The sequence below is a fragment of the Narcine bancroftii genome, chromosome 4 (genome assembly GCF_036971445.1).
Source record: "Narcine bancroftii isolate sNarBan1 chromosome 4, sNarBan1.hap1, whole genome shotgun sequence".
Taxonomy (NCBI): Eukaryota; Metazoa; Chordata; class Chondrichthyes; order Torpediniformes; family Narcinidae; genus Narcine; species Narcine bancroftii.
The window spans coordinates 55,753,803-55,780,804 of NC_091472.1; the positions used below are offsets into that span (position 1 = coordinate 55,753,803).

Consider the following 27,002-nt stretch of genomic DNA (forward strand, 5'->3'; position numbering starts at 1 on the left):
TCGGGGTCCAAGTCTCTGCTCTCTGATGGATGTGGTGAGTAGCTGCCAGCAGCTTCCTTCTGGGACATGGGGTGCGTTGGGTGGGTGATTGGGTATGCACCCATGTTGACCAGATCGTTTCATTGATGTGGTGCGCATATTGTGGCAGTTGGGGGCCAGCTGGCTCAAGATGGCGCCGCCCGGTGGATGCACATGGCATCGGCGTGGACAGGCAACCTGACCGGCTGTGAAGCCAGGGATTACATCAGCCATGCAGGCGGACGTGATGTCTTCACTGCAGGCAGATGTCGTTCGGAGAAAGATGGCGGCGCCCAGGGAGAGCACACTGCAGTGGTGAGAGTCAGTGGCTGGGCTGGAAGTAACATCAGAGGGTGAGGGCAGAAGTGGCAGGGTAATTAATGGTGTCGCCCTGTCCTTGCACATGGTGGTTTTCGAGAGGGCTCCAAGCTTGCCACGAAGGGCTGCCATGCTCCCGATGAGCCTGGAAAGGCACACCTTGGTGAAGTGGCCTTTTTTCCCGCATCTGGAGCAATGCCAGTTCCTCTCTGGGCAGCCTTTGCAGGATCATCTACCTGACCCACACCGGGACCCACAGTACTTACAGGGGCAAGCTGCGCCAGTGGCTGCGATCGTCTCCTCCACATAGGGCCCTTTGGTGATGGCGGTTGTTTGCATCTGCCAGGCCGGGGGTTGGGGGAGTCAGGCATCAAACACCTCTGCATGATGAGCTGCAGCATCCAGGGAGCGGACTACCTCCATTGTCCTGGTAAGTGAGGTAATGTTTTCCTCCAGCAGCTTCTGTCGGGCCCTCCTCAATCACAGCCCTCGCACACAGGTGTCCCGAATCAGTTGCTCCTCTTCTCCTTCAGTCACCCCGGTCTCAGCTAGGCATGGGCGGGCAAGCTCACACAGTGCCTTTAGATAGGCATCTGCCGTCTCACCTGGCTGCTGGAACCTGATGCTGAGCAGGTACTGGGGGTAACTAAGTTTGTGGGGAGCTTGTATATGCTCTCCAGGATGGCCATCACAGGTTCATAGACCGTGGAGTCCTTAATGGCCTGGAAAGCTCGAGGGCCCAGCTTAGAGCAGAGCACCATGAGCCGTTCCTAGTTGGTGTTAATCACCTCAGCCTGTGTTAGGATGATCGCCTCAGTTGCGAGCTTCCAGATCTCGAAGCATGCCTGGGCATCCAGGTGTTGGAGGTCGATCTCCAGGCTCCCAATCATCAGAAACTTCTCCATGATCCGTCTTTAAATTTTTACTGGAATAAATTGTGGTGCGCTGAAGTAGCAACAAGCAAGCACAAAACTCAAAAGACTGTACAGCGGGCTTTATTCCAGTAAAAGTCTGAACACCAGTTCATGCCTTGGTTGCTCCCCATGTGACTGGCTCAGGAGGGGCCAGCTCAGGTTTATATTCAGGTCGGCTGATTGACAGCCGGCCAGGTGGATTCAGCCCTTTACTTAGGTGGTCTTCCTGCAGGAACAGAGATCACCCCCAGCAGTAGGCTGGTGGTTATATCACACCTCCATCTGGCACTGCCTTGAGCTGGATGTTAATTTGTCCTCCATTTTTGGGAATAGATCATATACCCCCAAACGGAGGACAAATTAAGGGGAAGAATCTGCAAAAAGAGAAAGGACATAGTACTTACCTGTCAATTTGCGGCGGCCCAGGGTCCGAAATCCATGCACAGCCAGCCAGCGCTCGCACACTGGGACTGGCCGGCGCATGTGGCGCGAATGATCTTCGATGATGACATCGATTGAAGTGTGTGGAATGTGATCTTTGAAGGAGGGTGAATAACTCAGTTTTGATTCTTTTTTTTACATTTTAAAAATTTTATAAAAAGTGTTTCTCTTTAAGAACTTCAAATGCTTAAAGAGAAATACTTATTAGAAAAAAGACTTTTATCGGTATTTGCAGATCATGCAAATTATGTTAATAGTAGCATGAAAAATGTATCAAGGCAAGTACATATTTGAAACTATGGTTTTTTAGAAGCATGTTCCTAATTCAGATAATAGTAGCAAAATCATTTCAAGTGTATGTGGTACGTATATGAAGGTCTGCAAAATCTTAAAGCATATTCGACTTCATACATTAAAACAAAATGGGAAAAAGGAAAAGGGATAACTTATGAGGAAGAATAGAAAATAATATCGAGCAAGGCAGGTATCAATGTAAGTGTTACCAGTTCACACAAATGGAGGGTTTGGGTGGAAAAACTTGATAAGATACTTTATTACACTCTTCAGGAGACCCCAACTTTAAACATATGGAAGAAAATTATAATGGACATTTATAAAATGGAGAAGATAACAGCATTCGTGAATTATAAATTGGAACAATTTGATTCATACTGGGAAAATACATAATACTTCATAGGCCTGACCTTATTCTAATAAGTTCACGATGATATTGTTAAAAAAAATTTTCCTACTTATATATAATTTTTTTTTTGTTCTGTTTTCTTATCTCAATAAGGGTATACATCAGTTAAATATTATGTGGAAAATTGTGGTAAATATGAATATATTATATATATGTATAGTATCTCATAGAAATGTTTGTTTAAACCAATAAAAAATGAATTAAAAAAAAACTTACATTAATGCAGTGGACAGTGGAGGTGTGGAAAGTTGGAGACAGAGTGGGTGAGTTTTTTGTTCTTCCCAATTTTCTGAAGCTGTGTTAAGCTCATTAAGTTATGTGCATTACACTTGCACGAACTTAGTGGGCATGCGCACACCTGCACAAATGTGCGCATAGGGCTTCAACTTGTGAGTGGGTAAACGCCCACAACTTAGAGGGTTGTCCTCCATTTTGGACATTTGGAAATGGCCAACCTTCTCTTGAACCTCACCTTGTGTCATGGATCATGGACTGCTGCAACACCACAAAGGGACTGTCTGTACTACTGCAAAGTCACTTTTTTTTGCACTGTGAATATTTATGATTATCTTTTTCCTATTTATTATCTCTTTTAATTCAATAAATGATACTATTGTAGTTGTCTTTTAGCTGTTTTTGTGGATTTATTTTTACAAAGCACCAGCTTGGCCACAGCAAGTAAGAATTTCTGTGCATTGCAGAGTAAATGACAACCTATTATCAAATATAAAAGTTATTAAAATAGATGAATATTAGAAAGGAGGTGAATTGCAAAATAAAGCAGATGGCAAACAGTAACTGCAGAGGGAGATGGTCATTAATCATGGGTGTTGCATTTCCAGGTGATTAAATATGGATGAAGTGCTGAGCTCTGCAAAATCTACTTGAAACAAACAGAACACATGTCTGCACTGCTGTGTTAATACCGCCTTCACTAATCCAAAACACACAGATATAGAATTATAGCCTAGTAACCCATCAAGCCATAGCTGAACTCGCAATCACAATTTAATAATATAAAATAAAGGTGACTACCTCAGTGCATGATACAGAATCAAAACATGATCACGTCCAATGGAATATTGGCCTTTATTTCAAGAGGCCCAGACCACAGAAGAACAGATGTTAAACTTTAATTGGTCAGCACCAATTTGTGTATATTCTATTAATACAGGATATAGTGGCTTGGAGGGAATGAAGGTAGTGAAACTCATGTCTTCAGCTTTTCATGGATGCTGCCTAACAGTGCCTCCAGCATTGTTGCTTATTGCACTAGATACTACCATCTGCAGGTTTCCTGCTTACCTGCATTGATTTTTAAAGTCAGGTACAATTATAACATTTGAACAAATACATGGATAGAAAAGGTTTACAGGAAGATGGGACAAATAAAGGCAAATGGGACTAGCTCAGGTAAACAACTTGGTCAGCATGGATGAGTTGGGCCAAAAGGCCTCTTTCTGTGCTGTATCATTTTATGACTATGCATCACGATTCATTGCTAAACAACGTTTCATCGCTTTAATCTCAGAGCGCACTTGGTTATTGGAACAATGCCAGTGGTAACCATGTGTAATTTGTTTGATAGTTAATGGCTGTCTGGTTAGATGATTTTCAGTCCTGATCAGATGCAAAAGTAACTCATATTTGGCCTGCAAACACTGGAAAATCCTCCATAGCTCTCAATGGAACGAAGTGGCCACAGTTACTAAAAACAGAGAACACTTAGAAACACAAAAGTCTGCAGATTCTGTGATTGCAGTGAAAATACAGAAAAGCTGGAGGATCTCAGCAGGTCTCTCAGTGTCCAAAGGGGATAAAGATATATTACTGATGTTTCAAGCCTGAGCCTTTCTTCAAGGCATATATGAAGATATATGTGAAAGAATCTTTGACCAGAAACATTCATTCTGTTTCACAGACAGTCTGACCTGTTTTTTCTAACATTTTTGGTTTTTATTTCATATTTCCAGCATTTGTAGGTTCTTTTCAATCTTTAATGCTATAGATTCCCAGGCACTCAATATTTTGTTGCATGCCCTGATTTCCTACCACATCCTATGGGCTGGTTGATTATTAACTACCATAAATCATACTTTGGTGTAGATCACTGAGGAAAGAACTAAAAGGAGGGTTAATGTACATGTGAGAAAGAAAATGAAAGGAAAAGGCAAATAAGACCAACCGGCAGGGCTAGAACCACCCTTAGGCCAACTAGGCAGCTACCTTGGGTGCAGACCTCAGAGGGGCACTGTTGAAGAGTGATTCCAACACCTCAGCACCTCTGCGTCATGAATGATCTGGTTCTGACTAAAGCACTATAAGCATGCATGTTAGTCTGGAAAGGCGGAGGCAGGAAGTGGTATGGTGCACACCAAACATCACATCAGGAGTTGCACCCACCGCTCAGCCCCGCCTAGGGTGCAACATAGTTTGGCATCAGCCCTGCTCACAGGCTTGCTGCACTGGAAGCCTGTCCTGACCAGATGGGCTGAATGGACTTCTTCAGTGTCATAAACAACAAGTAACCATGTGAACAGTAAAATTTACTGTCAGTCATCCTCCTTGGTTCTGGCTTCTGTGTTTTAAGTCCCATTTGTCATCTTTTAATTGTCATTGAAGATTACAGAAGTATTAAATTTTTGTCACCAATTCGCTTTCTCTCGTGTGTAACGAGCCCAGAGGACCCCAAAACAAATGGTTACTTAAACAAAAGTTGATTTTAATTATCTTTAAACATAAAAACAGAATTACACTTTAACTTATCACTATTAACTTACTTTCCCTAACTTAACCCCCTTCTAATTCCAAGCGCACGTATATGTAATGTGTGTGGAAGTTCAGAAAAGTTCTTTGGTTCACAGTCCAATCTCACTTCTCATTCCTCCAGTTCACTGGCTGACATTTTCAAGTGATCTCTGCTTTTCTCTCTCTCACTCACAAACTGAGAGAAAGCCTGTTTGACTCTCTCTGCTTGCAAAAACCACGTGACCCTCTTACAACGGCGAAACTCTCCTGCAGACAATAGCAGCTCCAGCCTGCTCTTTCATCTGTGCCTGATAAACAATAATCCATTAGTTGTGTCTTTTGAGCACTCTTCAAAGCTCTTGCAAAAAAGGTGTGAGAAGCCACTCTGTCTCCAGTATTTCAAATAAGATCTGTTTTAAAGTGTTTGCATGTGACCTACTCTAACAAACCTTTCCCAATTTATCTCCCAAAAACATTTCTATATATTCTGTCACTCTTGCCACTTGTTAAAGTTTCCTTTTTCTACTTGCTCTCATTATTGCAATCAGAGCCTTTACATACCCCGCCTTCTTAGTCATTGTGCTTTTACTCTCACAATTCTTTCACTGCCTAAAGAAATAAAGTTATTTTCCTGGACTCTCCAGGTTTCCATTTTCAGGAACATGCCACAAAATATATTGACTAACTGGGGACAGGGGAATTTACCAAAGGGCATTCCTTGACCACCCACTGCAAAAGAGAGGCCATTTCTCCTGAAATTTTTCAGTGATCTATTTTTGCATGCTCAGGCAGCTCTACATCTGTCACTGGGCAGACAGACATGTTTGGAATTTAAAATTTGCTTACAGATGCCAATGATGTTCCCACATTACTTAAAGCTGACTGTTTTTTTTTCTTATATTGCAGACTTTATTTTAGTTCCATCTGAAAGTCGAGCATCTTTAAGAGCACACACCAGAGGCTGATCTCTCTAGTTCCTCCTCTCAAGAGTTGTGGCAGGCATGCACCAGAACAATCTGGTCCTGTGGTTAAAGTAGCTAATGTCTTACATTGTGACTAGGGGCTAGGATTAGAATAAAAAGCACAAAAAAATATTTAATAAGGATTTATTACTCACATTATTTAAAACACTTGAGTGTATTTATTAAATCCATCTGGGTTTCTGTCTCCCTAACAAGAAAAATGACTTAATTAAGTTTTCACTGCACAGATAAAGCATATGTCCAATTAAAAACACAGGGAATCCAAAATTGGCTAAAGTTATTCACAACATATCACCTATCATCTCATTTAAAAATATCAAAATGCAATTTACCAGGCACCTCAAACTACCTGTTTATTGAAAATGTCTTAAAGATACAGAATATGTCATTTGTAAAAATACTTGTTGAAGATAATGATTATTTGATGTGCCTTTGGACAAGAAAGCAACTTTTGTTCCAAACAAACGTGTTTTACAACTTAATCTTTTCTAACAGATACACACATGCCTGTCAACTTAGCTGGATTGTGTACTTACAAGAACCTCTCACTCAATTTCACCAAAACCAAAGAGCTGATTGTAGACTTTAATAAGGGAAAACCAGAGGTGTATGATCCAGAGGGGGATCAGAGGTGGAGAGAGTGAGCAAATTTAAATTCCTGGGAATCACCATCTTGGACTCAACAAGCTTTGTCATCGTGAAGAAAGCATGTCAGTGCCTCTATTTTCTCAGGAGTTTGCAGAGGTTTGGTTTGACATCAGAGATTTCTATAAATGTGTAATGAAAAGTAGGCTGACCAGCTGCATCACAGCGTGGTACCAATACCTCCAAGCAAAAAACACTGCAAATGTATGGATTCAGGTCAGTACATTACAGACATATCTCTTCCCACCATCCAGAACATCTACATGCTGCTGTTGGAGAGTAGTAATGATTATTGAGGATTTCTGCTGCCATCAGGAAAGAGGTATAAATGCTGCAAGAATATTACCACCAGGTTCAGAAACACCTGTTGATAATAGCCTTGTAGCATCTATGCCTCTTTGCTACCCCTTCACCATCAGACTCCTAAACAACAGACTCAGCGAAACATTTATCGGCTCTCACTTGGCACATTTTTAATACTAATTTTTTTTCTGTATTGCATAGTTTATTTGCATTTCTTTCTTTGTTTACATTTCTCTTTTATGTATACATTTCTTTTGTTTTAGTACAGTTTACAGTTACCGATAAGTAGAAATTCTGCCTGGTCCGCAGGAGAAACAATCTCAGGGTTGCATGCGATGCCATGTATGTGATCTGGCAATATATATGAACTTTGAAGCTGAGGATGATTCTGTGATGAAGTGGAATTTGCTTTAAAATATATGGGGCAATGTATCCAGCAATAAAATATTATGCTTGCCTATCTAAGAGTCTATTGAATGTCCCTATTGTATGGTGGCACGGTTTATGTAGTGGTTAGTGCAACGCTATTACATCACCGGTGACCCAGGTTGGAATCCATCACAGTAAGAAGGTTGAACATTCTCCCCATGACCTGCGTGGGTTTCTGCTGGGCGCTCCGATTTCCTCCCACCCTCCAAAACATATGTTAATATATTTATGCAGCACGAGCTTGTGGGCTGGAAGGGTCCATTAATGTGGTACAATTCTAAATTTTAAAATTAAAATTAAAAATACCAATGAAAGAAATTATCTGCCTGACTGCTATTGCAAAAGCATGCATTTACAGTATGAGCATATCTGACACATGAACTATTTGAAAGACAACTAAACATTTGACTTTCAGGCATCAGACTAATGATCTCCACAGGAGACTCACCAAAACACCAGCGATCGGGACTGAAATCCCACGCTGTTCATAAGGAGTTTGTATGTTCTCCCCACATCTGTGTGGTTTTCTCTGGGGGCTCCAGTTTCTTCCCACTGTTCAAAATGTACCCAGGTGTAGGTTAATGGGGTGTAAATTGGGCAGCAAGGACTTGAGGGCCAAAATGGCCTGTTACCGTACTGTATGTCTAAATTTACATTTAATTTAATCTATAAACCCTGTAAGGCTGGTTTGCTCAAGGTTTCACTTAAGGGTGTTGGTATTTCATATTTTCTGATGTTTTACATTCTAATAGTGGAATAATATTAATTCATTTTCAGTTGCCTGAGTAACGACAGATGTTTACCAACTTAACTGAAATGTATATTTTAGTTACTACATAATTCAATGTTATTATGGTATTTAATATTAGTGTTAGGATAGCAAAATGGCTTTACAAAGTATAATTAACCTCAAGATTATATGTTTTATGAAAAATCTCAGTTAATTATTGCTCTAATCATATCCTTTATTGATACTTTGAATTTATGGACCAATATTACTTCCATTTTTTTCCCCTGAAGCCTTTGTTACTGTAGCCAGCACAACATTTCTGTTTTTATTCTTCAAAAGCACAATTTGTTTTCTTTCTCCAGATTGTAAACATTACACATTTGTACAAGGAGTAAACTGGTGAAACACATTTTAGATTTGAAAGCATAAAGATATTCAAAGGTTACTAAAACAATCTTCAATAGAACAGTAATAGCATATGCACAGAAATTTATCCTAGTAGCATCTTTTATTGTTAAACATTCCAAATTTTCTAGTCAATTTTTTTTTCTGGAGAGGAATATATTTTGGGTCTGGCAAGTCAGAAATGCACTCATACAACCAAAATATACTCCTGGATGAGAATCGTACCTGCACTAGAGACAGGTTTCACATAACTAAATTGCACAACATTCTTCATCCATTGGACATTTGCACATCAATACATGAGATTCCAAAGTCTGCCAATCGTCCCTCATTCCACCCAAATGTTGACAACGTGATTTATTTCACTTTACCACACTTTACAGGGAAACACCCTGAGCAGATACGAACCCACATTGGAAAACTAACTTGGGCCAATTCTCTTCAGTTTATTTACTTGTGCTTCATGCATCCCACAGAATCTTCTTCCATTCCACTGAATCTACTCAAGATACTTATCTGCTCCCCATAACTTGAAACATCAGCCACTGCAGTCTGTTGGTTGGAATTTCTACTCACATCTCTAATATCTAATTAATTAACCATCAATACATGGGCACCAAAGTGTACGACTAGCTCTGAAATTTCAATGGGTCTAAGGACTTACTCACAATTGGTGGGAGAGTAAGGGTGGTTACTGCCAAAATTGGGGTTCATCCATGGTGGGGGTGATGAGAGGTTGAGTTCTTTGGTGAGTTGAGGTGGTGAGATGAGGGGATAGGGTAATAGGTATTCGAAAGGATGTAAAGGCAAACTAGTCAATGGGTTAGGTTGCCAACTAAGACAAACACTTTCAATTTAATTTGTTTTTTATCCCAATTCCACCCAATTGACATACAATTGGATGTAATTGGTGCATTTTGAAGAGTGGGAGGAACCAGAACCCCTGGGAAAACCCATGCAGACACAGGGAGAACATACAAATGCCTTACAGACAACACGGGATTCAAACCCTGTTCCCGATTATGGTGCTGTTACAGCATTGCACTATCTGCTACACTAACCGTTCCACCGCAAATGTATCCGCAACTTTGAGACTATTTACAGGTAGTGAGTAAAAGCAACAAAGATCCCAAGGAGGAATAGATGAAAACTGAATGAATGCTGAATTCAAGAAGAGCTACTGTCTAGATTTGGATGACAGACCAACACCTATTCTGCATTATAGCCCAAAGCTGTTTAATCATATTTCAATGGAAACAGTTTCAAGCAAGGTGCGCAGAATACTTTAGAATGTTCAATTTGATGAATTTTCTGAGGATATTTTAAAGCTTCATGAGAGAAAAAAAATAACCTCCTGCTTCTCTGGAAAACAATACTTTTAATTTACAACTATAATGCTTCAACCTAAACATTCTAAGCAGTTTTTGATTGGAAACAGTTGTTTGCCATGTTGTAAATAAAGACAACTACTTGCCTTAATATCGTGGCTTCCACAGCTTCAGATAATGCAAAGCATATCATACCATTGAAGTACTTCTGAAGAATGTCGCCATTGAAATGTCAGAAATGCAACAGCCAATTCACCAAATGCAAGTTCTCAAACACACCAATATGATCTCAAATAATGTCTGTCTTCTTCCACAAACGTGGTTTCCCCTCCACCACTATTAACGGCCCTCACCTGCATCTCCTCCGCTCCCCACTCATCTGCCCTAGAAACAATAAACACAGAATCCCCCTCGCCCTTGCCTACCACCCCACCAGCCTCTGCATCCAACACATTATCCGCCGGAATTTCCGGTACTTCCTACAGGACCCCACTAGACATTTTTCCTTCTCCTCCTGTCTCAGCCTTCCATAGGGACCTCTCCCTTCACGACTCCCTTGTGCATTCTTTCCTCCCCACTCATCACCTGCCCCCCCCCAGCACCTTCCATTGTGAATGTAGGAGGTGTAATGCCTACACCCACACCTCCTCCCTCACCACAGTCAGAGGTCCCAAACAGACCTTTCAGGTGAACCAACACTCCACCTGTACCTCCAAAGAACTCATTTACTGCATCCAATGAACATTGGAGAGATCGGTCGCAGATTAGGAGATCACTTCGCCCAGCACCTCCTGTCCATCCACAACAAAAGCGACTTCCCTGTAGCCAACCATTTCAATTCTGAGTCACACTCTCAAGTTCACATGTCTGTCTGTGACCTTTCACACTACCCCACCCTGACCACCTGCAGATTGGAGGAACAACACCTCATTTTTTTGTCTGGGCACTTTTCAACCCCAGGGCATGAACATTGAGTTCACTACATTCCACTAATCAGCTTGCCCTTCCCCCCCCCCACCATCCCACTTTAACTAGTTATTCTAGTTCCTACCTTCTTTCTCCTCCACCTAGCCTAGACTCTTCCCCCCTTCCTTTTGTCCTCCCCACACCCCCTCCACCTATCATATCTCACCCTCACCATCCCCCCTCCCCCCTTTTGTTTGGACATCTCTCATATTCCCCCACACCTTGATGAAGGACTCAAGCCCAAATCGTTGGTGATGAATCTTTACCTTTGCTACATAAAGACACTGTTTGATCTGCTGAGTTTCTCCAGAATTTGTGTGTTTTTTTCACTTAATCATGGTGTCAATCAAATCCTGTGTTTTACCCCTAATCATCAAACAATGTGATTTTATGTTTAGTAATGAATTAACATTGGCCTAGGCAATTATTTTGCCATTCTTAAAAAGTCACATGGCAATAGTATACTGACACTCAAGAGCAACCATTCTGGGGGCTTTAAGTAAAAGCGTTGTTTTCATTTAAACTTATGTAACACAATTTTAATTTTTTTTTAAAATGTAGTTGATAGGAGAGAAGTATGGAGCAAACCAAAACTTGATTGCTTCACAGGGAAGGGACCCCATAAATTTTGATCAGGGTCTTTGGAGGGCCATAGCCATAAAGAAGGTTGAAAATGGCTACCCTGGAGGGCTTGCAGAGCCTCAAATCACCATCTATTCTCCCTGCAACTTTTCTACCCCACTGGCACAGAAGTGACAAAAACTAAATAGTTCCTTGTTTTAACATAATTACATTGAACTACTGAATAATCTTGTGTATTTTAATTTCTAGTCTGGTGCTAAGAACTTCCATCTCTCCCAAGCCTGGACATGGACATTTTCATACCACTCATTTGTGCTTTACTTAAACAAAAAGATTTACTGAAACACCAGCTGAAAAAAACAGAAGAGGTGAAGCAAAGAAACTAACCAAAACTGTAGAGCCAATTAATTTGCAGAGTGGAGCATCAGAGATTGGCTGGTGATCAACACATTGCCTATCAATAGAACCTTATGCTTCAGGGTACACATTTGTGCCACATTTATAAACTCCTATATCCACAGCAATAATGAAAATGTCCATCCAAACTAGTTTTACCTAGCACCGAGATGTAATAGACAGGAAGGACCCATTTACTTGTGGGAGCCACAGATGTATAAGGAAGGAATTGAAGAAACAAAATTTCTCCCAGAGGATGGCAGGGCTAAAGAGCAGTGAGTAACAGGGGGATTAAGTCAGGTCCTTCAACCAGCATGAACATAATGGAGTGAATGGCTTTCTCTTTCATGATAGAATCATTGTAATATAGCCGTACACCATGGAACATGCTCTTCAACCCATCTTATCCATGTCTGAAAAGTCGGCAATATATCTTTGTCTTCTAGAGATATTGAAAAGAATGGCTGAGTTTGACTACAATCACAGCGTATGCAGACTTTCATGTTTCACTTAATCAAGTTGGGATTTTGGTTAGTTCTATCTGCCTGTATTTGGCCAAATCCTTTAAAAACCCTCCTAGCCACATGTCCAAATGTCCTTTGGATGTCAAAATTGTGCCTGCTTTCCCTGTTAGGTTGAGTGAAAAAAAAGTTTGCTCCTCAGGTACCTCTAAAAACTCTCCCATCTTATCTTAAAACTATGCCATTGTTCTAGAAACATTTAACTTGGGAGAAAGACTGAATATTCACTTATGCACCTCATGATTTTCCCTTACAATCCAGGGGAAAAAAAAGACTCAGATCATTCAGCCTCTCCCTACATCTCAAGCCACTCAAGATCCAGTAACATTCTGGTGAACAACTTCTGCACTTTTTGGATCTTAATGACATCCTGTATATGTGAAATTTCTGCGATCATATTATTGAGAAATCAGTCCAATCTCAGTAATGCTATTTAGTATTACATTGTTAAAATGGAAACAGGCTAATACTTGTACACCCCATGTCAATTCTGCTTTGTGCCCTAAAATGCTTCATCTGAAAACAACATTCATTCCTCAACCTCTGTGCATGCAGAGATAGAGAAATTCAACCAGTACTGCAGTCATTATCCACAAATTCAATTTTTAAAATGTGGTGATATGCATATACTGCTGCGTATGAGTGGCTGGCCCACTCACTGATGACTCGCTCCCCAGTAGCTCCTCCCCTTGTGACCTTGCCATAAAGGTCGACCTCCCTTCCCCCATCCATTCATTCGTGCACATGGAGCTGGGCCAGCTACAATCTAAAGTGTATTAAAGCCTATCATCTCCCTCTCAGTCTTTGGAGTCATTGTTAGAGGGTATCAAAAATGCAAACTGTTTCTCTTTCAGCTTTGCATTTCCAAAATAATTAGTAAACACATTGAAAATAAAAACATGAAAAGGTTTGGTTATCCAGAACAAATTTTAACATGGATTAATTTGTTCAAGGTTCTATTAGATTAACTTCCCATTTGGCATTGAATTCAATTAACACTGGTTGTAGCTGTAATGAAAGCAGACCCTTTAGAAAAGAACATGCCACAACATGTTAAAGTGAACAAAACCATTGAATAACTAGTTGTTTGGAAATCAATTGCTGTAAGTTAGAAGTTCATGTGAAGATATCCACATTTCTAAAATCCAGAGGTCTATGTTTTGAAAATCACTGAGAGTTTAGGAAGTGAGTGAAAGCTGGAATGTGCTCATGGTCTGCAGCAACAATCAGTAATTGTTTTACTTGAGGGCTTGATGCTAGAAAATCCAATGGTGCTCAAAGTTCAAAGACTCCGGTACTATTGAGTCAGACTCAATACCTCTGGGTACAACATACAAAGAGAATCAGAAGAGTCCAGGGAATTGACAATAGTCAGGGATAATCAAAGGGACGTGAGAATGATGAAGGGAATTTAATAATGGAAAGCAACAGGTGAGGGGGAGGGCAGGGTGGTTCTCCCAGCAGTGGTAATTGGGAGTTGGGTAGCCAAGCCCATGATCACTGTTTGAAGTGGGACTGGAATGTTGGTGGAGGAGCAAGTCCCTGACTGGTTATAGTGTTCACGATTCAAATTAGTTAAGGGAGAGAGGGTGAATGATGAATGGCAGATTGGTTTGTAGATGGAGGCCTATTAAGTAAAACATTTAAAGGCGACATATCAGAGTTGGGTTATCAGGTCTGCGCTGCAATCCAAATATCTTTCACTATTTGTCCTGCAAGTTAGTAATATACTGTATACCATATAGAAATAGCTGATATAATTTCTAAACAATTTGCTTTAACAATTCTGGTTCAACCTTAGTATTCAGTTCACTTAGAGGCTTGAAGAGACTTTGAATAACCTGTATACCAAAGACTGATTACCAGCAGGAGAAACACACTTACCAGCTCAAAGGTCTGATTTTCTTAATCTCAAAGAACTGAGTTCCAGTGTGATTGTATCTGTCATTTATTAAGCTAAGGAAATGGTATAAACTGCTTCTGCTTTCTATTGAATCAGATCTCAAATACCAAATATTTAAGCTTATTTTATGGTTATGTTTCATCAAAATTGTTCTGCAAATTGCATTATGATCTTAATAAATATTCAGATTCTAAGCGATCTACAAAGACGTCTGTTGGAATAAAATATAAAAACAAAAGTGAATCTAAAATACAACAATTATGGAAGATTTGCAGCTTTGTGGGTTTTTTTTTAGAAAGTCAAAGTGGATGGAGATTTGTCTCGATTTGTGCAGCACCGAATCTATTGCAGAAGGTAATAACTGTCAAAATATATTTACAAATTAAATGGAGATAGAGACAAGTGTCAGAGCGATTTTCTGTACATACCACATTTGACAGCATACAAGACCCTTGGGCATATAAGACTACCAGCCCCATTTCAGCAGGGAATATTAAGAAGGTTTTATTTAGTGTATTTACCGGTAAGTTGGTAAACGGGTTCCTCAGCGGGAAAGTGAGCAGCGGCAGCGGTTCCAAAAAGCACAGTCGGCGCTGCTGGCAGAGGTCTAATTTCAACTTCATGTACAAGACCTAGGGGAAATTTTGGGGAAAAAAAGTGGGTCTTATATGCCATCAAATACAGAAGTTTTAACTTTTAGATAATTCCAACATTGAGATTGCCCATTTTATGCATAAATTTATTCAGAGATTACAAGGTAACAGGCCTTCCGGTCCACAAGCCTGTGCTGCTCAATTACACCCAATTAACCTACAACCCCCATACATTCTGAATAGGGGGAACCAGGGAGCCTGAAGAAAACCACACAGACACAGGAGAATGTACAAACACTTTACAGACAGCATGAGATTTGAACTTGGGTCACTGACACTGTAATAGCATTGTTGAACAGTACTGATCAAAAACTAAGCAGGATCCCTTGGCAACAGACTCTTATGGTGACAAGGAAGAAAGTTCAATTGTGTACCTGTTAGAGATGCTGTCTCACAGTGCCAGAGGCCCAGGCTCAATCAACCTTGTGTACTATCTATATGGAGTTTGCATGTAGCCCTGTCACTGCATGGGCTTCCACTGAATGCTCAAGAGGTGGGGTTTGATAGGTTAATTAGTCACATTAAATTATTCCCAGTAAGATGGCAACTGGTGGAATCTCAAGTGGGAGTTGATGAGAATGTAAAATTGGTGCAAATGGTGTTGATGGTCAGCACAGAATCTGGCAACTGATGTGTCTGTTTTCATGTCCTATGAAAGCCTAAAACAGTGCAACTGATTGTTCGATTCTGACCAAATCTTGGCCTCTGCTCAACCAGTCATTCTCCATGCATGGTTGGCTGAAGGGTACTGTGAAGAGGTGATAGAGATTGTGGTAAAGAGAAAATGTTGTCCAGCTAATTTGAAGATCAAAGTAGAATTTTGAACAAAAAATTTGGGGGATAAAGTTGATGAATTAATAAAAGTAAAACCTTATAAACCAAAAGAACAAATCAGTCACATTCTTCCTTAATCTTCAGATAAGAAAAATGTATTTTGTCAGTTGTTAGTTCTTGACATCACTGGTGCTTTAAACATCATAATGAATAATGAAAGTTTAAACCACATGGGGATATGTGCTCTCTGACTATGTGGGACAATAGTTCAAGTGAAAACAAAAAAATATCAGGACCTTCGTAATCAGTGAACCATTGGTTACAGTAGAAAATGTGATACACTCAATTTGCTTCCATAACATGTGACAAAGTATTCATACATCTTTATGCCTACAGAATTACAAATGAATATTTTTAATTGATTTATTTCCTACAATTTAGCTTTTTAACCTGTTCTTATTGGTATTTATAGTCCTTCAAAAGCGTACCTGGGTTAATGAGGTGTAAATTGGGTGGCACGGACTTGTAGGGCCAAATTGGCCTGTTACAGTACTGTATGTCTAAATTTAAAAATTAAAAATAAACAGAACACTTTCACGTAGATCCATGGTAATAAATACATAAATTCTATTGTTCTGAAAAGGGTCACAGATTATGGACAATTTAACAAATAATTAAGTTGCACAGACTTGTGGAAGATTTCTAAACAACCAGTCTTGTTATTTTCAAATATCATTAAAGAATACTCAAACACCCAACATTATTAATTTTGTGATTAAAATAAAATGGCAATAAATGTCCAATAATAACAAGAAGCAAAATTAGAAATTAGTTGCCAAATAAATATGGAACTTTAATTGGAATGAGGATGTGAAGATTGACAACACATCAAATCTTACACTAGGAATTGCCTTATACATGTGTACTATGGTTTGTTTCCTGATACTGATGAGTATCACAGCGAAGTTGTTACTTAAAGTTTAAAGTGGAAAGGATACTGCAGAAGTTTCATGTAGCTTTGTATTGTGCATAGCCATTCTGGCACTGACATGGACTGCTTGTACTTTGGCAGTAACGGTACAGGAGGCTGAATGAACACAAAAGACAAATATTACAGTTGATGTTACAGTAGATGTCTATATTCAATAGTGCATGCCAAAGGGCAAATTTCTAGCCATCAGATTATGTTGATTTGTATATATCGAAGGATGGCAATCCTAAAGTAGGATTTCAACCATGGTTATATATCACCTCAAATGTGAAAGAAGGGAGATTATATTTCAATGGCAAACCACTCAATTGCCTCTGACATTGAAGTAATAGATCCACTACTAAATTGGTAACAATTGATTATTATGTAGGATAATTACATGTGCAACTTCAAAATCAACGAAAATTCATGGAAGCTCTCTTAGATTGTTGGGTGAAGTATGTTACACCGAATACTTATTGGCTAGGAAATATCTCCAATAAACCCAAGAACCAAGTTATTACTCAGGATCACAATCAAACTCTAAACTGCTTGGAGTTTGAACATCATCTGAGGTCATTAAAAGCTAAAGATGAGAATGAAGATGTGAATGAAGATGTGTTGATCTTGAAAAGATGAAATTATGGTTCCTTCCACATTGGGAGATATTAAGAATAAAAATTAAGATTCAGAAGGGACTATTTGAGCTCTGGAGTGCCGACTTGAAGGGTTAACATTTAAAATGAAATATTTTGGCATAGTAATTGATCTGTGCAACATCCAAAAGAACAACATTGTATAAGGTGAAAAATACACAAAGTAATTTTGCAAACATTCTGAGCAGGATAATGTCAGTCAATGACAATTGATGGACATTTTGTTGCAAGAATTTAGTGCTGCCATTTTTACTGGCATCAGAATGGAAATATAAAGCACAACTTGACACCTCAAATTGCATCGATCTGAACAACTGCTGCTGTTCATTTCACAAACAAAACTACTCTATAAAAATGAAGATTCAAACTGAGTTTTGGGTAGCAGTTCAGACAAACACCTCTTCCATTCACCAACAGGGTGGGACACAGTTTGTTGCCAAACACATTTCAAGCATCTCAGTCCAGTCACTACACGGCAATATGATATCAGCACCTTTCCTCCAATAGATAAATTGGTCAGAAATTTCTCTTTTATTTTGGAAATTTTTATTTAAAAATATTTCCATAGCCAAATGTAAAATACAATAATCAAATATTAATATTAAGTCCATTATACATGATTGCATATTAAAATTTCTGAAGCTATCCTGCATAAAGAGGTGATTCTCCATTCAATAGATCGAGTTGATTAAATGGCATCTGACTGAATTAATCAAGACCAAAAAAAAATACATTTTCACTCACAGAGAGGTGTCATGTAATCAGCACTCCTGACAGGAGCAATATCTATGCACCCAAGTCCAATATTTTCCAGTCAAGATCATTCCCAAAACTCTTGCAGGGTGCCATTAATTTTTGTTTGCAGTAAACAAAATACAAACACCAGAGTGAAGAGCCTTCAAACTTTGATTTCAACTTTTACATTCACACTTCAAGGTTTCAAAAAAGCAAAAAAACAAAAATTCTGCTGGAGTTACTTAGAGGGTTGAACAGCATCAATGGGAAAAGTGATGCTGTTCACCTTACTGAATTCCTCTAATACAGTAAAAGTCCTAAAATTCGGACTGCTTGAGGATTGGGTCAGACCGGATTTTCCAAATTCTTGGGCAGTACTTTTAAAATTCAAATTTAAGGAGAATAAAGATGAGATGAACAGGTAAATTTTAATAGTTTATTAACAAAACATTTTTTCATATAAAAAAAATGATTTGTTCATTTCCATGATTTCTGTGCATCTGTGGGGCTTACTCTTGCATGTACACAAAACCCCACTAACTTTAAAAGTTTGAGAGTTTTTGAGAAGTCCGGATTCTCATGTGGCCTGGACTTTTACTCTACACTGTAGATTGTAAATGCCATTTTGATGCTGAACAAATTGCAGGCCTTTTTTGTTTGCAAGTTTATCTGGAATAACGATATGACATTGGAGAGCTGTATCTGGGTCTCTAATTTACAAGAGAGCAAAGAAATGATTACCTTTGCTCGGTAAAAGAAAGAAAATATTTTAAAATGCAGTGATAAAACACAGACCAGACCTGAACAATTTTGGAATACAGTATGTTTCCGATTATCTGAAAACGACTTCACCATAATTACCAGTTATTCACGAAAAATTACAGCGATGAAATGACGTCACAAATTGATAAGAGTTGAATTTTTTTTAACCTGCCATGTTTAAGTGGGACTCTGATGCGCTATTAGCTCCATTTTGAATCCAACAGAGCTCTCATGTACTCAGGTCAACCTTCCCTTGTTCTTTTTGTTGCTTTAACTGCTGATACTGTACAAGAATTATGCTGATGCGACTAGGCTGGGATTGGAGCGGGGACCTCGGGCTCCCAGGAAGCTCTGGTCCGAGGGTGGCCCAGGTGGAGATGATAGTCAGCAGGTAGGAGGACTGGTTCAAAGCTGGAGTCGGCGGCCAAAGCACTGGGAACTCTGTGTGTAGGTGGTTGAGGCCAGGGTTAGAGTTTGCGGCCGTGGCGTTTGGAGTTCCATCAGGTTGGCAGCCGAGCCCAGGATTTGGGTCAGCAGCTGTGGCATCGGGAGCTCCGTTGGGTCGGCGGCCAGGGCCAGGGCTGGACTTTCCCGGGCAGGTTCCATGATGCCAGTGGAGAGGTGTCAGGGATCCGGGTGGGGACCTTGGGCTCCCAGGCAGGTTCCATGGCAGCGATGGGGAGATAACATATAACATAACATATAACATAACAATTACAGCACGGAAACAGGCCATTAGGCCATTCTAGTCCACACCGAACCAAACACCCCTTTCTAGTCCCACCTCCCTGCACAATGCCCATAACCCTCCATCTTCTTCTCATCCATATACCTGTCCAACCTTTTCTTAAATAATACAATTGACTCCGCCGCCACTATTTCTCCCGGAAGATCATTCCACACAGCTACCACTCTCTGAGTAAAGAAGTTCCCCCTCATGTTACCTCTAAACCTCTGCCCCTTAATTCTTAACTCATGTCCTCTTGTTTTAAACTTTCCTCCTCTTAACGGAAATAGTCTATCCACATCCATTCTGTCTATCCCTTTCATAATCTTAAATACTTCTATCAAATCCCCTCTCAACCTTCTATGCTCCAAAGAATAAAGACCCAATCTGTCCAATCTCTCCCCATACTCCAGATGCTTAAACCCAGGCAACATTCTGGTAAACCTTCTCTGCACTCTCTCCACTCTGTTTATATCCTTCCTATAATTAGGCGACCAGAACTGCACACAGAACTCCAAATTAGGCCGCACCAACGTCTTATACAATCTCAACATCACCTCCCAACTCCTATATTCCATGCAATGATTGATAAAGGCCAGCATACTAAAAGCCTTCTTCACCACCCTATTCACGTGAGTTTCTACCTTCAGGGAACGATGTACCGTTACTCCTAAATCTTTCTGCTCTTCTGTATTCCTCAATGCTCTCCCATTTACCACATATGTCCTATTCTGATTCTTCTTACCAAAATGAAGCACCTCACACTTATCAGCATTAAATTCCATCTGCCATTTTTCAGCCCACTTTTCTAAGCAGCCCAAATCCCTCTGCAATCCTTGAAAACCTTCTTCATTATCCACTATTCCACCTATCTTAGTATCGTCTGCATATTTACTAATCCAATTCACCACCCCATCATCTAGATCATTAATGTATATAACGAACAACAATGGGCCCAATACAGATCCTTGAGGCACACCACTGGTTACCGGCCTCCAACTTGACAGACAATTATCCACTACCACTCTCTGGCCTCTCCCTTTCAGCCAATGTTCAATCCATTTGACTATCTTAAAATTTATACCTAAAGACTGCACCTTCCTAACTAACCTTCCATGTGATACCTTATCGAAGGCCTTACTGAAGTTCATATAGACAACATCCACTGCGCTACCCTCATCCACATTCCTAGTCACCTCTTCAAAAAATTCAATCAGATTGGTCAAACATGACCTTCCTCCCACAAATCCATGTTGAGTGCTCCTGATCAGACCCTGTCTATCCAGATGTTTATAAGTACAATGGGCACCTCAGGTGCCTGGGTAGGATCAGCCACGGTGATGGGGAGGTGACAGGGTCGGTGACAGCCAATACAATATTCTACTGCTTAAACTGGGCTGCAGATTAGATATCCGGAAAATGTAGTTAACCGATACACATCTACTCCCAAGCATTTTGGATAATCAGAAATATACTGTATTAGTTCCAAGCAAAATGAACAAAGAGCAAAGAGAAACAGGAGGTGTGGTCAGTAGAGAAAATGCAAATATACAAATGCAAACAGGAGTCACTAGCCTCTTTCACACTTTCATCCTACTAACTTGGCCATTCAGTGTCCCTGGATAGGAATGGGGGTTTTGTTTTTCACACCTGACCACTCCTAACTGGGACATTGCACACTTTCACACTTGTAAGGAGCCATCCCTGGGGTTAGGACTGTTCTACCTTCTACTAGAGATGTCATGACGCATCAAGTGATGGTGGACCTGCCCTAAATCTTGATCAATGTATTATGATCTTATAATTAGGCAATTAATTTTGTTCAAATACAACATAATTAAACTTTATGTACAGTGCAGTATGAGCTCTTCAGCCCCTGTTGTTGTTGTGCCAACCTATATAAACCTTTATAAGGGACTGTGGGAATGTGCAAGCAATAAATGGCAAAAACAGACAATTTTTAAACAGGTTGGGAAAGTTGATAGTGCTATAGTGCACAATTTACAAATACTATAAGAAAAATCAATGGTGGACCTCCCCTCCCAGAATGCCATGTGGCAGAGAAAGGAATGTATGCCCAGCAGTATGCATGGAACATTCATAGAGGGGTTCTCTGCCACATGGCATTCTGGGAAGTCAGGTCCACCATTGTTTTTTTCCCATGGTCCTTATAAATTGTGCATTATAGCACTGCCAATTTTCCCATGCTGTTTAAAAATTTTCCGCTATTGCTATTTATTTCCTCTCTCTCTCTCTCTCTCTCCCTACCCCACTGCATCTTTCCCATGGCAAAGTTTATACCTTAATTTTAATCTTTTCTTCCTTCACATTCCTGCACTCACGCAAAAATTTGGTTAATTTCAATCCCACAATGCAATTACCTGTTTTACACTTGCCTGATTGCAACGTCGGAGTCTGCAGATGCTAGGGATTATACTAGGGGTCGAGGCCGCCAATTCCCAGCATGAGATGATGTCATCTGACGCCGGCATTGAGCTGATTTTGCTTTCACACTAGACACTTTAAAGGCTGATTGGTGGTTAATTCCTGCGATCACTTGCAAGTGTGAAAGGAGCTACTGCTAGTGGCAATGGATGAATAGAATAGAAAAAGGTACAGAGGTGGAGTAAACTGTCAAGAGGAACACCTGCGTGGAGTGGTAACAATCCACAGACAAAAACTGGATGTCCTTTCTGAGCAGATGCAATAAAAAAGATTTTGGAAACACGATAAATCTTGGCTAATATAAAGGATAACCATTGGTCAAAATTTTGATTGGAGTTATGTAATGAACGATGAGTGATAAGAGCTGATAATTTTTTTAAGCTCACATGTAACAAGTAGTTTATCTAACCTATGCACCATTTTACACATCCCTTTGTTTTCACTTTTCAACTTCTCACAATCTATCAACAAGGCAACTCCACACGCATTGCCATTGCAATCCCGGCCTTGCTTATCGGTGATATCCCCTGTATCCTAGCCAACACTCACCCCAACTTAAAATTAACTTGTTTTCTCACTTTTACAATTCTATGGTTTCAGGCTAACCTGCTGAATGTTTCCAACATATGTCATTTTTAAATTATGGCTTGCATAATATTGCTTGTAACCACTTCAAGAACTCTGACCAACGTGCCAGTAATGAAATGATTGAGATCAATGAAGTGGGTTGTGGCGTTTGTATTTTGTTCCTTATCTTTTTTAATTTAGGTTTCTTTGGGTTTTACTTAAGTTCCCTTAAGGGTTTGTGACTTTACCGATATTTGGTTCTTTGTATTTGTTTCATTTATATAAATATTTTCTTTGTTGTTTTGGGGGTTTGGGAGGAAGGGGAGAGGTGTATGGGAAAAAAATAGACTCTAGATGTTATATACTATTTTGCAAAAGATTGTGTTGTTTGTTTGGATTTGTACCAGTCTTTTAAAATCAAAAATAATTTTTTTTAAAAATAACTCTGATGAATCACTTTCCAGAAAAAAGATAAAAATGTAATCTTATCTACTGGTCACAAGTAAAGAGAATTTCACCACACCATGAAGGTCTCAAATGGAATCTGAGAGGAAGCATTGAAACCATTACAAGCAAATTGAAACTGGCTGGCCTAGAAATGAAACAGTTGACTATTATCTGTATTTATTTAGAAGCTGGGAGGATCATTTGATACTTCCTTAAGATGAATATCACACACATGAAGGTCATTTGGAGGCCAGCTGTGCAGTCTGAGAGTCCTGTCTGGAGAGTGGCTACCATAAAATGCAGAGTCAACATTGCAAAAGTTCCAAAACCAAGCTGGAAATGTTAGGAAGCCAACAAAAGGAAGTACAGTAGGTGTTTTGAAGAGCAAAATAAATGGTAGAGCAGGGAGAATACAATCAAAATAGTTTAGATGTAAATATATGGCAATAACATGAGCAGGTGTAAAATAAATGCCCTATGTCTGAGAGAAAAAGTGCACAATTTAATATTGAGATACAACAGGGTAAAAGGTCCTTCTGGATCACGCACCTGCTCCATCTAATTACATCCATGTGACCAATTAATATGTGGATTGCAAAAAAGGAACTGGAACTGATGAACAGTGAGCTTATCATCCAGTAACTGATGATAAGCTCACTGATGCACCATCAATAACTCCAAAAGACTGGAAGTTATGTAAAACTGACAGGCTCTTATTCACAATAGAATGGAGTCATGACCATGCTGGTCGACTGCCCAGAACTGGGAAGGGGGCTGTGGAACAGTCACCTTTATTCAGGAGTCTGTGGGAGGAGCCACAGGTACAGTCAACCAATGGGTGTGACTAGACAGTTAAATATACAAACAGTGGTTTACCACATTCACCCCTTGTTTTTAAGAGAGTTCTGTGCAGTGAAGTGCATTCAATGCTATAATAAATTAAGTCTTTTGGGTGGTCTGATCTGCCGCTGCAACTGGCATAGTCCCAACTGCGCTGAGTCACAGCAATGGGGACCTGGACAGTCTGGGGCGCCTATATGCACCAAACAGCATCAATTGGGTGGATGTGTGGCGACAAGTCTGACATGCCATTCGTCGGGGCTGGGGTAAAATGCCATAGGTCTGGTGCATTGTGGGTGATGATAGGTGAGGGGGTGTGGAATGATCAGTAATGGTTTCCGGAACCCCTGAGGGCTCCAGGTCCCTAATGGAGAAGGTGGACCCTTTTAACCAGTGGCTCTTCGCATGTAGGACTGGCCCTGGGGACATCAGCTATGCCAGCAACATGATCCCTGTTGCAGACTTCCTGCGGAAGAAAAACATTCTTTCTTGTGGAGTGATACTGGTGGCGGGACATGTGAGTGGCCTGATGGTGAGGAGTACCTTAGGGAGGACAATTTGCCAGCGGGAGACTGGAAGGCCTCTAGACTGTAGGACTAGGAGGATAGCCTTCCAGGTGGTGACATTCTCCCTTTCTACCTACCTGTTCCCTCAGCTGTTGTAGATGGTGGTCTTGCTCATGGCAATGCCTCAGGCCACAGGTACTGGCGCAGCTCATCACTCATAAAGGAGAGCTGCTGGTCACTATGGATATAGCAGGGAAACCCAAACGGAGTGAAATGGCTGGGTAGGGCTTTGATGACTGTGGCAGCTGTCATGTCCAGGGAGGGGATGGCAAACGGAAAACGTGAGTCCTCATCGATGATGTTGAGGAAGTACATGTTGAGGTCAGAGGAAGGGAGGGGACCTTTGAAATTGATGCTCAGACATTCAAAAGGCCTTTATCTGCTGCGCTTTGTCTGGTCGATAGAAGTCCAGTTTGCACTCCGTTCAGACATGGCTGTTTCTGGTCATAGTCCTGATCTCCTTGATGGAGTAAGGCAGATTGCGGGGTTTGATAAAGTCGAAGAAATCATTGTGGAGGGTTCGTAATCGGGCTATTTGTGCACTGGCACACATTCCGCAGGATAGAGCGTCTGGGAGTTCATTAAGTTTCCTGGGCCGGTACAAAATATCATAATTGGAGGTGGAAAGTTCAATTCTCCACCTCAATATCTTGCCATTTTTTATTTTACCTCGCTGCTGGTTGTTGATCATGAAAGCCACCGCCCATTGGTCATAAATCGTTTGCCAGCTAGGTAGTGCCGTACTGCCTCAACAATCGCTTGGGTGGATGCGTGGCGACGCATCTGGCATGCCATTCATCAGGGTTGGTGTAAGATGCCATGTCTCTGGTGCATCATGGATGATGATAGGTAAGGGATCGGTAATGGTTTTTGGAACCCCTGAGGGAACCAGGTACTGTGTCCTCGTGCCCATCAGGGTACACCACATAGATGTTTTGGGGGTTGGCGTGGAGGAGGTGGACCCTTTCGACCAGTGAGCCAGACAGAGAAGTGTCAAATTTTGAGGCCCTGGAGGGTGCAGAAAAAGAAGACAAGGGTTCTATCCACCTGGTTAAGAGTGGTAGCCAGATGCATCGTTCTCCACCTGGAATGGGACGGATTCATCCATCGTAGCCGTGGCAATGATTGCCTTGATGTGGCTGAAAGCAGTATGGTCCTCCAGTGGCAGGGGAAAGGAGGTAGATTTAATGAGGGGGTGGGCCTTGTAATTGGGGACCCCTGGGCATAGTTGGAAAAAAAGGCACCTTTTCAAGGCTTTGAGTCTGTGGGGAAGGGGGAGTTCCAAAAGCAGGCACATGTCATCAGGGTCAGGACCAATGATTCCGTTCTCCACGACGCAGCTAAGGATGGCAAGGTGAGTTGTGCAAAATACATATTTAACCTTATTATATGTGAGGTTAAGGAGCTGTGGTCTGGAGAAATTTTTCGAGATTGGCGTCATGATCCTGCAGGTCATGGTCGCAAATGATGACATTGTCCAAATGCTGGAATGTGGCCTGCAGATCATACTAGTCTACCATTCGGTCCATCTCCCACTGGAAGACCAAGACCCTGTTGGTGACTGTAATGGAAGATTTAAACCGTGTTTTTTTACTTCTGCAGCTGCAAGGCTGAGAACCTGCTTGTTTTTTTGAATCAGCAGATATTATCCAACTTCCACCATGAGGCCCAGAGAAGCAGTTTTCTTTTGTTGGTCGCAGACTGTCAGGAGACCTTGAAGATAATTAAATCATTTGTTCAAAGAGATAAGATCTGAAATAAACAACTTTTGGGTAATATAAGCTTGTTGGCTGTTGTTTTTTTTTACTTTTGCAGCCTTTTCTTCTACAAGGCTGAGAACCTGCTTGTGTTTTAGAATCAGCAGACATAAGCTAAATTCCACCGAGGGGCCAGAGAGGTTGTTATCTGAAGAAAGGACATCTGTGTACCAAGAACATTTAATCTTCCTGCTTGTTTTGGTCACAGACTGTCAGAGGCCTAGCCTTGATGCAAAATAAACTATTGTATTCAAAGTGATAAGCTGAAAATTATGTTATTCGATAGAAGCCTAGCATGCTAGCTTGCTCGCTTATCTTTCTTGCTGTGCTGGGAATAGGTGCTTGGGTAAGCAGTTTTTGAGTAATATAAGCCATGGTCCCGCTGCTGAAGTTTGAGACTCTCCAAGAGGTGGCAACATCTCTCAGCAAGAAGAAGAACTTCAAGAGTCCAGCTAACGTCCTGGTCGAGGGAGGTAGAGAAGCTGCTACCGGTGCCCCGACAACCTACTACAAGTGTGCAGTCGTTGCCTCGCTTCGGCAGTTGGGACCAGTCCAGGCGTTGATAAGTATAGTTGGGAAGGGCTTGCATATTGTAGTGTGAATTCAGCTTTAGATTTAGTAATAAAGCCTTGTATAAACTGAACTGCTCTCGGTGTGTGTGTCTCTCTTTTCTTTCGGTAGCTCAAACATTGTGACCAATCTAAAATGAACAAAATGAGAGGTATAAATTTACCCAAGACAGTGACGTCAAAGAGAACCTGCAAGAAATG

At 40.7% G+C, this 27,002-nt stretch overlaps 1 protein-coding gene across 1 annotated transcript in view; it reads right to left on the bottom strand.

Moving 5' to 3' along the window:
- The window catches only part of vash2 (vasohibin 2), an 80,562-nt gene that overhangs the window by 48,929 nt on the left and 4,631 nt on the right, over positions 1 to 27,002 (bottom strand). The window contains exons 2-3 of the mRNA XM_069931324.1: positions 16,759 to 16,847; positions 14,315 to 14,371 (exon numbers count right to left, since the gene is read on the bottom strand). Of these exons, the coding sequence (XP_069787425.1) occupies positions 14,315 to 14,371; positions 16,759 to 16,847 (146 nt within the window). The remainder of the gene's footprint in view (positions 1 to 14,314; positions 14,372 to 16,758; positions 16,848 to 27,002) is intronic.